Below are 16,700 nucleotides of genomic sequence, written 5' to 3'. Positions count from 1 at the left end.
GGTATATTTAGCTTTTCTACTTGCTTTTTTCTAGTTTTATGACTCTGCGCGATGATGTAAAATAATATCTTTAATGTAGTTATTTTTGTGGACTTCCGATATTGACGTCTTTATGAACCATTAGAGTATTCATTTCTTAGTTACAGTTGCTTTATGTGATTTGGTGTTGCAGATTCCCCTCCTACTACTATCCCCATACAATTCCGCTACGGAGAGATTACCGTAAAAATCTCCGAACGGTGAACAAACTGAATGTTAAACGCAGATGGCATAAAATTGATGTCTTTGGGAAGATCATTAGTTCATCATTCACCGAAACACAAAATAATGCTTAGAATGCAGTTTTCGAAATGCAGTGTTAAAAATGTTAATACCAAAATAAACTCGGATTCAATCTTAATTAGCTTTGATAATTTAGAACTAATATATTTATGTTTATAAGTTATTCATAGTATTCTGGAATATGCATCTCAGGTATGGAACCCATTACAAAAAAATAAGAGAAAGAGTCTAAATATTCCGCCCTTTTCGATCTCGTGTTAGTAATGAAGACTTTGCAAAGTTCTTCAATATATAGATATTAATTTTCCAAAGAAATATTGCGGTAATGTTATTTAAAGATGCAAATAACTTACGGATGTAGTTGGAACTAACAAAAATAAATTGTACAAAGAAGCCAAGTTAGCAGTTCACAATGGAGTGTTGGTATCTACCCTGATGTATGGAAGTGAGGCATGGACTGGCAGAGAAAGGATGAAAGTAGACTGAATACTGTAGAAATGAGATCCCTGAGGCGTATGTGTGCTAAAACCATGTTTGATCGTGTGAGAAATGTGAAGATCCGCAAAGAGTGCAAGGCTAATTTAAGCGTAACGAATAAGATTAAGAAAGGGACGCTTAGATGGATTGGGCATTTAAAGCAAATGAGCAAAGAAAGGAGTGAAAGGAGAATATATGACGCAAATGCGAATGGTAGCAGAAGTCGGGGACGCCCGAGAAAGACATTACATGGCATTCAAATTCTGAATTTGAAATATTGTAATGACTAAAATAATTAGTTCCCAATGGTCTAGTGGATAAAGACGTTTTTCCGGTAACACGGAGATCTTGGGTTCAAATCCCAGTTGAGACCGTTATATTTTAATTTTTTTGTTTCTTGTTCACACTTCTATCATTCAATATCATCAAATAGTTAACTATTTTAAATTATAATGTCATGCCAAAAGTATCTGCTTCATATGAAAAAATGTTACATGTAATTTTAAGCAAATATGATGTGAACATTCCAAAAAACATAAATAAATAATTATTATTTTTTGGTAAACTAATGTTTAAGACAAGATTTTTTATGCATAGCACAAATTATTTTATAAGCAATAATTATAAGCCTGAAACACTCATCCACATTGAAAAATCTCCTGATAAAAGATACATGACGCCAACGGGACAAAGTTGGTTGTTTCAGGTGAAAAAATGTAACAAGCAGTAATTGTTGAATGAAACACTAGTATATATTGAATTGTTTCGCGGATAAGAGATAAGCCGCCATAGCTCAGTGGTCAGAGCTGTCGACCGGAAATCGAAAGTCCCGTTGGCGTCATGTATCTTTTATCAGGAGATTTTTCAATGTGGATGAGTGTGTCAGGCTAATAATTATTGCTAATAAAATAATAAATAACGTCACCTGTCGTGCCGCTCCGCGCAGCTCACCCGGCACGTTGCGCGCGCTGAGCACGAGGTGACGGGCCATGAGCGCGTAGAACACTCCTATGACGGCCAGGGGCAGCGCGTAGTACAGCAGAAAGCGGAGCAGTACCATCAGGCGAGGGTAACCGGGGCCCCTCTCCTCAGGGAATGGGTAACACACCAGGATCTAAACAAAACAAATAATAATATTATGACTGTATAACCTGACAAGAAAATGTACATATTTATTTTGGGTTGTTTCTATCTCTCGTCACGTTTGATAACTGATTTTTTGGCAAATGCAATATTTCAAACTCAGATTCTCATTCCGTGTTATCTTTTGATCAAATTGTTATCAGCTTCCAAGTTGGTTTAGTGGTCATGTTGTAATTGCCACGATCATAATGCGGAGATTTTCCCAACTTACCTACGTTATCGGGTTGACCTGGAACACTCGCGCGAAGGAGCCATGATCGTAATAAAAGTATTGTGCCAACTTACTTGCAATGCAACTGGTTGTCCTATTACACTCAGGCGTAAGAACCATTATCGTATTGCGTGAATTGTTCGTTGTTCCATTGACCTGGATCACTTACGCACAGGAGCCATGATCGTAAGGCAGGGATAGTACCAATTTATTTGCGTTAACCTAGAATACTCTCACATAGGAGCCATGATCGTTATACAGGTATTCTGCCAACTTACTTTCGTTAACAAGTTGACCTATTACACTCGCGCATACGAGTCATTATCGTAATGCTGGATTGTACGTTGTCGCATTGACTTGGATCACTTTCCCACAGGAGCCATAATCGTAATGTGCCAACTTACTTGCGTTGTCGGGTTGACCTGGATCACTTGTGCACAGGAGCCAAGATCGTAGTGCGGGGATTGTTTGTGCCAACTTACTTGCGTTGTCGGGTTGACCTGGATCACTTGTGCACAGGAGCCAAGATCGTAGTGCGGGGATTGTTTGTGCCAACTTACTTGCGTTGTCGGGTTGATTTGGATCACTTGCGCACTGGAGCCATCGTCGTAATGAAGGATTATGCGTTGTCGGGTTGACATGGATCATTTGCCCAAAGGAGCCATAATCCTGATTTTATTTTATTTATTTATTTGTTAAGACATACACAGTACAATAAGATACAGTTAAATATTTTTAGTTATTACATAGTTGTAGTACCTATTACGTATGTCCATAAAATATCATTACGTAATTTCGCCTGAGATTGTTATAAAAGGAAGGAAGTGTGTGGATAGATAATAATAAATTAATTGAAAACAAGAATTATAATAAGCTCACGAATTGTAATTGACTGTTAATGTTAATGAGTTTTGAAAAATGATGTGAAATTATTTTTGAAATATGTCATGCTAGGAAATTTAATAAGTTAGTTTTGTATGTTAGAAAGGAATCATGAAAGATGTCTAAATGTAGTAATTTTTCGTAATGGGTGTATGTTGTGATTGCGCCAGTAATTACTGAGTTGTTTGCTGCATTGGTATTGTTGGCTTCAATATTGGCTGATGCGAGGATAATGCTAACTTACTTGCGTTGTCGGGTTGACCTGGAACACTCGAACATAGGAGCCGGTGGCGGCAGGAGCAGCACACAGCATTGCGAGCAACCATATACACACGGCCGCCATGATCGTAATGCGGGTTGCCCTCTTCCCACCACCTGTATAAATAAAACACACACCATCATTAACCTTGATATTAAGGTATTTCATATGTGTGCAAAATTTAGTCGTTCTTTTAACCAACACCGGTACTTTTATATCTTCCGAAACTCATACCTGCACATGAAAAATATTATTTAGGTTTGCGTATTTGTTAACTTATTGCACCATGTTTACCAAACACGTACAGTATCAATAATGTTTTGTTTGTCATACCACGACCATTTGAAGTAAAATCGAAAGTAATTTTTACTTATTTTATGTCTAATCACGTGTTGAAAAGAAAATGGTTTATTCGATTAAATAACTCTAATCTTAGATTGTAAAACGATTTACGACTATTTTTATTATGTTCGTTTAAGTACCACACTGTTTTTAGCTACAACTCCATGATTATAACCACAATCTGCAATAATAAACACATTTCACGGGCAATGTGAAGTAAACGTGATAAGAATACTTTTTTACTACTGAAGTTATCCTTAGAAACTCATTAGTTTATTATGACAACTTACCCCACACTTCTTACCACTCATTTTCCTTTGTATTATGTAGTTTCCTTGAAGTGAAGCCCACATTATCAAAGAATGTTTGAACATACATAATTTTAAAAAAAACTCTTTGAATATTATAAAACTTATCATTTCTTATACATAATACGTTTTTTTTAGTTATTAATTTTATTTTATCCATTTGCACCTCGAAGTTTACAAATGTTTAATTAATTATTAATTAAACACATAATTTTTACATTTTTACTATTCATTGCATTTTATTTTTATTAATACGGCTCATATAACCAGCTTGAATCTATTAATTAGTGCAGACTTTATAGTTTCCGGTAGCGCAATTAGCAGCCTAGCAAAAATATAAGACGGTGGAGATTAACAAATAGACCCTAACTTGTACAGAAAAAGCAATTAGAATCAATTGCTAAGTTTCCGCTTTTGTATACATTATAATTTTCAAAATAATTTCGAAATTAGAATATGAATTTAGTTAACTTAATGACCATTCTTACTCCAATGTAAACATTTATCCCTTCAAAAATATATATTAAAAAATCCATATATCATAAATATAATAACGATTTGACAGTAAAATTAGGTCATTAATAATTCAAAACACTTGTAAGGTTTTTCCCTGAACAATATTGAAGTGAGCTACAAACCCAAGGAAATTAGCCCACTGGAATTACAAAAATAATCATAAATTCGACAGTCTAAAACGACTTTGTAACAAATGTAATTAATATAATTGATTAAAAACCCTTGTAGACCACCACCTTTTCCATATGTTATGTATACAAACCGTAGAATAAGAATAATTTGTACCAGTCTGACGGTGGCTTAAACGAGATGAAACCGGTTACGGTTAATAAAATTGAAGTGGAAAATGTTTTATATTTGTTTTATTATAATATATTAGACAAAAGAAGGTTTCCAGTTACAATTTCAACACTTTTTACGCCTATCCCCATCAATGTGATGATGTTTGAATCATCATCAATAAACAGTTATACACAGATTTGCAGGCTATTATTAGACATTCTACTGCATAATAACATTACAGAAAGTGTTAAAATTGTATTCATTTGTACAGTAAGCTATTTTGTGCATTGGCTTTGTCCTTTTTTGCTAGTGTAATTTCTTTGCTCTTTCTTGTATTATGTTTGTGAATATGTTGTATGTACTTTTCTTTAAGAAGTATTTTGGTAAAAGGTTGTTTATTATTTTATATATAAATATCATCGTGTTTAAGGTGATAATCTGTTCCACTCTTAGCCAATTTAGAACATTTTATTTACTGGTTATGATTGACGTGACAAGGCAAATCGTTTTCCGAAAACTGGTGCAACAAAAATGGAAAGAAAATAAAAATACAAAATAATTCTAATAATAAAGACGCACCCCCTACTATAGTGTTTCATTCAAAATCATTTTCAGTTGGAATCAGTAAAAATCTTCAAAGTAATTTATTATTGTTTTCTTATTACACCTCTGTTCTTCAAAAACTAACTAGAAAATAGGTATAAATACAAGTTTTCATTTAAAAAAAACTCCACTAACAGTATCAAAAATGTTTTACAGTGTTTATCCGTTCTTATTTTGCATTCTAAGCTTTGGAAAACTGCATGGTAATACATATCAATTGATTACTATTTTTTAAATTTATATATATACAATATAACGTCTTAGTGCCTATAAGAGTGCGCCGTCCATAAAAATTATCAGAGAAAAAAAGTAAAATACGAATTGATAAGTGTTTCAAATGCTATTGAAACATATCTCCAATGTAGTTGTAAGTTTCAGAATAAAAGTTAAAATTAAACTGAAAATTAAGACATATGAGAATAGACAAATAATGTTTTATTTAATCTTAAGTGTTGTACGAGACAATTTACCGTCCGTACAATAACTGTAAATACGAAAGAAGCTGGGTACACTTGTCAGCGTTTCAGTCTTGGTGGATGTTGCAAAGGTTTGTAGTGAAGTTTAAAGCCAAGTTCAGAAAGGAATTTATTTCCAAATCTGAGCTGACGAAAAGAATTTATTACTGGCAAAAACTGAATTTAATACTAAATAAAACACATGAAAATATTTTTTGGAGACTTGGAGATGGTTCTTCAGGAGAGAGGATTCTCTTTCAGAGGTAGTTGTTGAACTGACTTTGTTTGGAATTTGATTCTCTATTTATAGAACAAATTCAAATCGAGCCCTCTCGGAGGAGATTTTCCTCTTTAGTGAGGAGTAAATTGGTCAGGTATTTTTCCTCTCCGTAATTAGTTTACTGAGAGAAAAGTAATATCTTGATCTGATACCTTTAACCATGTCAGTTCAATCTACCAAAACCATCTCCCCAAGTCTCGTTTATTTATTTTATAATAAATTATAAAAATTTTATTTTGGGTTTGAAGTTAAATATCTTTGGTTTGAACATTTCCCAAAGAGTAACAAATATATTTAGGTATAATTTTTCATGTTATTATGTTAGCATTTAATCATTTCTTGATGGTGATATTTATTCCGTGGTTATATTTTCAATAATTTTCCCGTAAATTGAGTCTGATGTTATCACAAAGAGTCACATTTGAATTTGTAATCATTGTTTGATTAAAATCGCAATGGAATATGCTGTGCTGTGATTGGTTGAAGACGGCGGCCATCGTGGAATTCCATCCAGTGAGTAGTGGAGGGGGATCAACGTAAATACTGAGTCAGTTCCTTAGCGGTGGTCATTTCGTGGATTGGTGGCTCCGAGTGAGGTGGTGGATGGTTATTATTATATCACTATATAATTATTTTGATTAATCACATATAGCACATCATTTGATTGAGTAATTATGATGTAAAGATTTCCGATTGTATCAGCGACACGGTATCAAGCGGTTTCGGGGTTTGAGTTCTTGCAGTTTTTACGTAAATATGAATTTTCTTGAAAAATCCTGGATGTCTGGATACGTATGAGACAAGTGTCTTAATTTTCAGTAAACTAATTTCAATTTTTCTTTGTATTCTGATGAAGCAATTTTTAGTTCTGAAACAAGTCAATTTTACACGGTTTGGGTACCGCCACCCATAAATCATTTATTGGATACTATTCTGCCATAGGTCCGATCTTGCATGCCAAGCTGCGTGGCATGCAAGATTAGAAGAGGCAGGTTTAAGGAAACCTTTTGACCTCTCTAACTGATCTATCTTGACCCATCGCCTTGCGCCGCAGCATGAACGATAGATCACACGTCCATCACTCCTGAACATACCGATTCCTAGATTCCTACCTATCTCTAATACCTTTTTCCTTCACGGAACATCTTCTCCTTCCTTTCATTAAAAAAACCCTCCCCACAGCATTTCCAAAGATGACATAGGCCATAAGGGAAATTATTTTCTCGAAAGCCTCCTGTATGATAAATTTTTAGATTCTCACGGCCAAAAGCATTTTTGTTGTTTGTTTTTGGGGTGTTATGCCGTGTTGCGCTAACTCCTTCTTTAGCCGACGTTTCGGACATATACACATCTTCGGATCTACCGGATCTGCCCTGATGATGGACCCTCCTGTATGAGGTTAATTAAAATAAAAAGTTGATATTTTAAATCGAAATAGTGGATTTAAGAAATTTAACTATTTACATTTATTTTAAATTATTCCACAAAGTTAATTTACAAAAAATATTGAAGAATTAAGGAAGTTTTTTATAATTTTTTTCAATTCTAAAAATGGGATTAAAAATTAAATTATATTTGGCCCCTTTCATAGAATTTTGCTTTTTCATTTGTTTTTTATTGCTATCTAAGGAGTACCCGGCGTTGCTCGGTGTGATGAATGTTTTAGAGTAAATTTTTCAGGTTGCGAATTCTAGTGTTCATGTAAACTGGCTGCTTTCTTAAGGTGGCAATAATATTATCGTACAAATTGAAAAAGCTTACATTTTCGAAGTGTTTTTTTCACTTAAATCGTGCCAATTCTGCCTTGGGCATCCCCGACTTCTTCTACTATTCTAATCCTCGATTCTTACACTCCTGGCACTAATAAGAACGACCTTTGCAATTATCTGCGAAATCAGTCCAGTAGTTTTTCAGTCTATAGGGCACAAACAAAAAACATTTCTGTATATACATATACATAATGTAAATATAATATAATATACAATATACATTTATGTAATACATATACATAATGTATATATAATACAATATACATTCATGTATAAAAATATATATATAATTTATATATGTATAAATTTCAAATTGCAAGACCACATTTTTATGATAAGATGCAATTTGAAAGCTTGTATTTAGTAAGCTTACAGATATGTTAAAGATCATAAAGTTTTGTAAGTAAGTTCCCTTCTTCGGTACGGGAAGGTTATAGATATGTTTCGGTTTTCCATCAAATGGCCACTTCCATTCCGAAATTGCTATAATGTCCCGAGACGCGAGCATATCTCGCCTTACCTCTATCGGCATCGAATACTGAATATGTCGAACAGAAGGAAGTTACATCAAATGTGTCAACTGTTCAACTTGATGAATTCAAAGGTTCCTTCCTATCTGTTTGACAGACTGCAGTGGTCCCGTGACTCACATGCACATAGTACACGCCAAAGAGACCATTTACTTGTTCTCCCCAAACATAAAACTGCTGTTTTTGAGGGTAGTTTTAGCTACTCATCGTCAAAACTTTGGAATAAAATACCACTGCCTATTCGAACAACAACATCGTTGCAGTGCTTTAAGAAGCTCTGCAGCGAATGGTTGCTGACAGCACAGTCAACCGCACAACATCATAATTGATCGAATTTAAAATGAAAGGGACACCTACTTGTGATTATTATTATTTTTTTATTTTATCTATGTATTTTATGTTAATTTAATCCTGAATTTATATTTTATTTTATTTTAAAGAAATTTGTATTTATCGATTTATAACACATTATATTAAAGGCACTGCTGAAAACCAGCTACATTCCCGGAGAAATCCGGAATGTACAGCTGAGCAGTTGCCCTTTTGGCAATATAATCATCTAAATGTATGTGTACAAACTATATGCAAACATGTAAAAAATTATTGTCAAATAAACGTTTTTATTATTATTATTATTATTATTCCTTTCTATATTGACTTGGAAAAATAAGTGTTGATTGATCTTTCTACTTATACTTCGAACTGTCAATATCACTTAAAAAATTAAAAATGTACTTATATACCCGAGAGAATAAGTGCGATAACGGAACGTAGTTCTTGTCTAAGCCGAAGATTTGAATAAAATCTTTACCGTTGATAGACGATTCTACTGTCATACCAGTTCTCTGCCATGTTTACATTTCTATCTTGTTACCGATACCCAACCAAACAATTTTCATTTTCTATGAAGTGGTGAATCATTTTAATTTACTGATTTTAATGATAATGTTCTTTATACGAATACAATGGCGTCACAATTTTTACCTCATATGGGGGTTTAAAATGTTATCTGGCTATTATAGACTTGCATCATCATCAACCTAAGCGTCAGCACCAGCAGCCAACATAACATTTATTACATACTAGATTTTTTCCCGTTGCAGGCAACTAATGGGTAAAAGTTATTCGAGTAAGTGGATGTAAAAAATAAAAAATTACATGTATTTTGGTGTTAAATGTGGATGAAGCAAAGAATGTGTTTCGACACTTTTGCTTTTTGCCCGAAACTAATGGGTAAATATTTGTTGCGTGGTGTAGTATTTGAATGTGGATGAGGAGAGGGTGTAGGACTACAAAATTAAAGAAAAAAATGGATATTTTAAGAAAAAAAAGTGCCAAGGAGCTTACTGATCATTTTTTCACCGAGCCGTTCGGGTTTTGTAGGTCAAGACGCGTAATTTGATACTCAAAGCATTGCTCAATAAAGACGCAAAATTTTAAATATTTAAATAAAAAAATGTTAATATATGTAATATGTATGTTTGCATGTGAATGAAGCAATGAATGTGTGACCACAAATGTATTTAAATATTTGTTTGTTTAGAAAGAAATGAATATTTTGAGAAAAAAGTGCCAAGGAGTTTACTGATCATTTTTTCACCGAGCCATTCGGGTTGTGTAGGTCGAGACGCGTAATTTGATACCCATATCGTATGTACGGTTTTTGTCAGCAACACTCTTGAAAAGTCCCAGGGAGTTTTATTTTGGAAAAAGCATTGCTCAACTAACACGCAAAATTTAAAAACTTTTAAATAAAAAATGTTTATAAATTTAACATGTATGTTTGCATATGAATGAAACAATGAGTGTATGACCACAAATGTATTAAAATATATGTTTGTTTAGAAAGAAATGAATATTTTGAGATAAAATGTGCCAAGGAGCTTACTGATCATTTTTTCACCAAGCCATTCGGATTCTGTAAGTCGAGACGCGTAATTTGATACCCATATCGTATGTACGGTTTTTGTCACTGACATTCTTCAAAAGTCCCAGCGAGTTTTATTTTGGAAAAAAAACATTGCTCTATAAACACACGTAAAATGTAAAAACTTTTATTGGAAAAAATTAAATAAAAAAAAACAATTAAATAATCCGTTTTTAATAGTAAATAACTTTCTCAAACTTCTGTGCTCCTGGTAGATTACAGCGTCCTCGAGGTAATTTTTGGCAGAAATCGCTTTAAAAGAATTATCATTATGGAGGAAAAAAGTTGTTATTTCAAACATAATTTAATTTTAAAAAAATTACTGAAAAAGTATTTTCATAACGCAATTAGATACCTACTCGTTGAAAAATAAAGAGATAAAAACTTTAAATATGAACAGCTCCCAGGCTAACCTTACCCAACTTCTGCGCTCCTGGTATAACTTATAAATTTGCGGGACGCTATTGATGTTGTTTTTCACTACGGGGCGACGGTACCCATGCCAAATTATTTTTATCTGACGTTATTTTATTTCGTTCAAAAGTGTAAGAAAGGTTTTAGGTGGTACGCCTGCTTTTTGAATGTGTAAGAGCGAGATGACAGATCGATGTATAAAAGATGATGGATGCATCTGCTCGCTCTCTTTTCCCAACCGACAGCTAAGAAGATAGTAGTAAACAATCACTTCTATATTGTTAATAAACGTTCAATCCGCATACGCGTTCTATTATTGAGTACCCCCACAGACATAGGAATTAATAGACGAGAAGATAAAGGCGAGGGGTAAAATCAACTGTTGAAGAACGAAGGGAGTGAAGATGACTGTGATTCGTCAATAAATCAATCTGACAGTAAATAGGCATCTCGCATTATAATATCACCATTTACTTCTTAAAAGTAAAATCTGCTTTGAATGAATAGACATTTTTACATGGGAGCGCAAATTACTCGCCACGTTATGAACAAATTTGCGAAGTCCAAATTCGGCAAAGTAAGGCAGCTTCTATATTCAGAATCGTAGTTAGTTTCAGAGTATTTAGTTAAGACACTTTTATAAATGTTCATAATTTACTTCCCAGCAACCAACCAGCTTTGTGTTTCGCGTCCAGACGTTTCTCGATGTGATAGTAACAACTGATTCATATTATACGATGTGAATATGCTTAAAATAAAATAAAAATAATGCTTATATATGGAATGTAATACGACAATTGGGTTTATTCTCTTTTTTCGCATCTATTTTTACCAGTTTTCATAGTACAAGTAAACATTTTGCCGTGTTATTTCGTAAAATGAACCGATGATGCCTTGACCATAGTTCGCACAAGAATGATGACGTCACGTTTTCAAATATCACTTGAGGCCGTACGCGAGCCCAGCCGGCTCAATGGAACCGGTATGGGGAGTGGGGATAATACGCTTTTAATCACTTAGGGCAGGTCTACTAATATTCATATGTCTATGAGTACCCCCAAGTCTGTACATAACAAAAAGCATTATCGATTTTAAAAAGATGAACTACCAAAGTAAGTACATGAACATATTTGATCGTTTTTTTTTTTTTAAATTTTAAATCCATACGTTATTTAACAACACTACGAACCTAACCTAGAAAACGGGCTAAAACACGCTCTCAGTACCTGCCTACCTAAGACCTCTACCCGGTACCATCTGTGTAGGCACCTGCACCTACTTTTAAAATTTTACCGAAAAAATATATACATAACGCAATCAAGTACCTACATGTTAAAAAATAAAGAGATAACAACTTTAAATATGAATGGCTCCCAGGCAAACCTTACCCAACTTCCGCGCTCCTGGTATAAATTATAAATTTGCGTGACGCTATTGATGTAGTTTTTCACTACGGGGCGACGGTACCCGCGCCAAATTATTTTTATAAAACTTCATTTTATTTTGTTCAAAAGCATTGTCGATTTTAAAAAGATAAACTGCCAAAGTAACTACCTGCACAGATTTTATCGTTTCTTTGAATTCACAACACTAAAATAATAGTACAACACTTCGCTGCTAGTCTATGATTGGCTGATTTCTGATTGGCCAAAAGCCCGACTGTTTTCTTTTTTAAAATAGCATTTTTTGGTTCAAATCGCCAATGTCAAAACTTTAGCCGGTTATTGTGAGACATTTTGAACCGAGCGCCATTTGTAAGACGGTCGATTAACGTTTCTAAACCTTTGGACGACGATTTTTTTCGAAAATTTTATCCGCAGACTACGCCATTTCGACGGAATTCAATCATCAGGTTGACCATGTAGATTTGATAAAAAAAAAAGCGTACCACGTGGTTTTGAGTGACCACGTGACTAATATTTAATCCAATAATACCATTATGCAAAGAAAAACATTTCCACTTAAATTAAACCTCTTTCCCGATAAATGGGGAAATTTCGTAAAACTTTTTGTGAAATTTAAAAAAAAAATCAACGATACCTGATTAAATCAGACCCGACGCTCGATCAAAATCAATCGTCTTTTTAATTTACGTTTGAGTAATGCAAAAAACAAAACATTTTCGAGCAAAAGAGGCGAATGAAAAAAAAATAATCGCGTTCGGGGTGCGTTCGAAATTGAATAAAAATAAAACGGTGAAGGAGAAAAAGTTTTACAGATCCATAGTGATCGATGAAAACGAAACATTGCGAAAATGCATCAAAATTTAGCCGTTTCGAAACCGTGCGTGTGGCAACACTCGCGGGGAAACGTTGATTTGTCGCCGGGAAGCTGTGCCAATTAAACAGTGAAAAGTGAACGTCTCGTGTGTAGGCCATCCTGGCCTCCGAAGAGCGAACTGCGGCGCTTTTGTATGGCGCGCCGCGAGCGCTTCCAGTTTCCGCCGCCAGAGTTTCCTCAAATTTTTGTCGACATCTAGCCCCGAACGAATCCGGTCGAGTTGGTCGGGAAATATTTCCATAGAAACTCGCAACTGACTCGTTTTTTCGGTTTTTACAGACCGAATTGAACCTCGGATTCTATACGGACGGGAAGGCGTCTCGGTCGACTTTCGCCTGAAGCCCGAAACAAATGAGATCGAGTTTTTTTCGAAAAACGGGGCGCGCGAAAACAAACCTCGAGTCGAAACGACTCTAGGGAAACGGCGGGCGCTTTTCGCCTGAAGCCCGAAACAATTGAATGCGACTTTTTTCTAAACGCCGTGCAAGCGAAAACGAACCTCGAGTCGTATCGACTTAAGGGGGAGAGTGGTCGCTTTTTGCCTAAATTCCCCCGAAAAAAAACAAAGAAACTGAGTATTAATATATAGTATATATCTGTTTGTGTTGTATTGGGAGTATGAAGGAGTCAGTCATGGCCTATTTTTAGGATTTTCTCCGCATTTGTCTGTTTAATTCTATAAAAAACCTAAATAAAGAGCCAGCCAAGCAATAACAAGGAGAAACCTTTCATTTGCATTGCAAAGATCTGTATTTTTTTGTCAGAATTATTATTCCAAGATGCTGCATTAGCAGTAAAAAAGTCGTGATGGTATATTTCGCCTTCACGCAAAAAAGCCTGAACTTGTAATCGGATAACGATACAGCATAATGAGATAATAATAAAATAAATTATTATTTTCTTTTTGACTTAAGTTTGGTGATGTTTGCAGTTGCTGCTGAATTTAGGCACGACTACTCATATGAAAAAGACACTGATACGTACTACAAAGCTCACCTCCCGAAGGCTTGGATGGACGCTGTGATGATTTGTGCTGCAGAAGGGGCAGTACTCGGATCTCCATCTAATTACCTCGAAGCAAGGATCATGGAACAAGTATTCTTAAGCTACGGTTTGGTCGCACCACTCTTTTGGATTGGAATATCATCTTTGTACGCGGATGTAAATAATGGCACGTACCAAAGCGTAGACGGTAAGTAAAAATAATGAGACTTTCTTGGTTTAAATGGCTTTAGCCATACTAGGGTAGTAAGGTTATTAACAAGCCAATTACGTAGGAAGGTTCCAAGAGCCACTGAAAACCTGTTTTCATAAGTTTTCAGTAAGCTGAAGTATGCTACTGTGTATGGACACTGCACCAAACTAAGCATACAGGTTGTCCGAGGTAAAGTGTGGTAACTTCGGGAATTAACACTACATGATAGTTGAAGTAAAAAGAAAAAAAACTTTTTTTTTTCTAATTCAAAAATATTTTCCCAGAGAAGAATATTTATTTACCCATACAAACAATTATTTTTTTTACCTAAAAACTACCTTAAAATTTTGGACATCAAAAAGGCAATTTTATTCTTTTTACTCGTTCTATCATGTAGAATCACCCCCCGAAGTTAGCGCACTTTATCCCTGGACACTCTTAGTGCCAATAAGTAATTAATAATCAATAAATAGTACCAATATGCTGAAACACGTCCAGAAAAACAATACTCTGGTGCGTCTTTATGCGGACGCATGAAACTTATAAGAGGTTAATGCACCATGTAGACATACTTGAGGCAACAAATAGATTTAGCCTACAAACCAAACGCTACGCAAATCTTGAAAAACTTAGTTTTAACATAATTCATAACCCTATTGATAGCCCATTCCTCTTGGAATGACAGCCCTTTCCCCTTGGAATGATAGGCCATTCCCCTTGGAATGATAGGCCATTCCCCTTAGAATGATAGCTCATTCCCCTTGGAATGATAGACCTTTCCCCTTGGAATAATAGCCCGTTTCCCTTAGAATGATAGCCCATTCCCCCTAGTCCCGAAAACTTCAGCCGTAGTCGTCGCCACCACTTCTCAAGATACAACACGACAGTGCTTTTATAAAACCAACCTACATAAAATAGTTCATAAAAAAAATTGCTAACAGGCACACCAATGACGGATATTCTTCAAACTTGGAAAAAGGGTTATCCATCTAGTACATCAATGAACCTATGCGTCGTACTGCGTACAAGAAGCTTGGAATTGGAAAATGTAGCATGCGATATGACGAATAATTTTGTCTGCCAACACCGCAAAACAACAAGTATGTATGAAGTTTGAATACCTTAATTTTATATTTTTCTCCCTCAAAAGTTTTTAAAAAATCTTTTTCGAAATGATTTAAAAATATAGACAAATTAATAAAATGGTTTCCACATATTTTGTTACACTCCTCAAATCACTTAAAAACTTAATTCTAACTGCATTACGGCGTTAGTATCAAAGCGCGCGTACATTCTTATACACACGTGGTTCACTAACCAATCTCACCAGTCGTGTCATAATTTTTCTTATACAGAGAGTCGTAATGAAGTAATATTTCTTATTGTTATGCATGTGCGCGTTTAGAAGAGGCGTTAAAATATCGTGATACGATTAACCATCGTTCTGTACTCAAAAAGCGTAAGGATGCAACTCCAAAACACGATATGTTCAGGTGAGCCGAAAACTTATATGTTTATAGCAAAACTCTAGTTATTTTCACAAAAATTTTGAATTATGATCGAAGAAAACAATATTTCTTTCAATATTTGAATACTTATTTGCTAAAACCACATAGATTTTCGGCTCTCTAGAACATTTCATGTTTTGGAGTTTTATTTTCTCGGGTACAGAGTTATTAGCCCAATTGGTCCGGCTGTAAGTTTCAAGTACAAGCGGTAAATCTTCCTAAGATTAATCAATTCATCAACTCTTAAATAAACAATTTGTTATGCATTAATTAATTGCATAACAAGGAATTGTTTGACTGCGACTTAAATTAATTGTACGATTGATTTCGTTTCGCAAATTGGTGTTTTTTTTATATATATTTTTTTTTAATTATTAGCAACACCGGATCCAGAGCAGAGATCCGCAGGGAAGTTAAGATTTTGGTTCCGTTTCCGCTCACTGAGGAAGCGCAGAATGGACGGTTGTGCTTCAACGATTTGTCATATTTCATTTTTATTAATTTCATTATCATAATCCTGGCGGTTTAAATAATCGTGGGTTATGGTTTAATTAAACATCCCGCAATGCACTGTTTGCCAACCAGTCAATAGTTGGAATTAGAGATTCATGCTTGTGTTGAAAGAGACAAAAAATAATGGTGGGTCCTTTGAAATCACTTGTCTTGTTTTTGACTATCCGATCTTAGCGGCTGATATCGCTGTAATACAAGACGAGTTTTTGCATTACAGATACAGGAAAGTCGTTGGATCTCATCAACGTGACTTCAACGTATGTTGGTTACACAAGTGTGACGGGATCTATGGATAGCATGATCAAGGTTCATAATACCAAGACTGATTTTCTTACGGCGATGCAGACCTGCGCTAGAGAGGGATCCAAACTGGGAGGGCCACTAAATGCCATTGAACTTGACATTTACAAGCTTCTGTTAAATGAAGACGCCTGGGTTGGAGTATATAACCAAAAATTTAAATCCACAGAGATGAGTTTTCAATATATTGATGGTAAGGCTAAGCTATAAATGTTTTTTTTTCA

General features: G+C 34.8%; 1 protein-coding gene across 1 annotated transcript in view; it reads right to left on the bottom strand.

Annotated features, from left to right (window-relative positions):
• The window catches only part of CCHa1-R (CCHamide-1 receptor), a 257,472-nt gene that overhangs the window by 19,355 nt on the left and 221,417 nt on the right, over positions 1 to 16,700 (bottom strand). The window contains exons 4-5 of the mRNA XM_089639267.1: positions 3,240 to 3,370; positions 1,685 to 1,873 (exon numbers count right to left, since the gene is read on the bottom strand). Coding sequence (XP_089495393.1) covers positions 1,685 to 1,873; positions 3,240 to 3,370 — 320 coding nt within the window. The remainder of the gene's footprint in view (positions 1 to 1,684; positions 1,874 to 3,239; positions 3,371 to 16,700) is intronic.

Source organism: Hesperophylax consimilis, chromosome 1 (genome assembly GCF_061612785.1).
Source record: "Hesperophylax consimilis isolate HC1 chromosome 1, BYU_Hcon_1.0, whole genome shotgun sequence".
NCBI lineage: Eukaryota > Metazoa > Arthropoda > Insecta > Trichoptera > Limnephilidae > Hesperophylax > Hesperophylax consimilis.
Note: the sequence above shows the minus strand (reverse complement) of the source record. Positions and strands in the feature narration are given on the sequence as shown.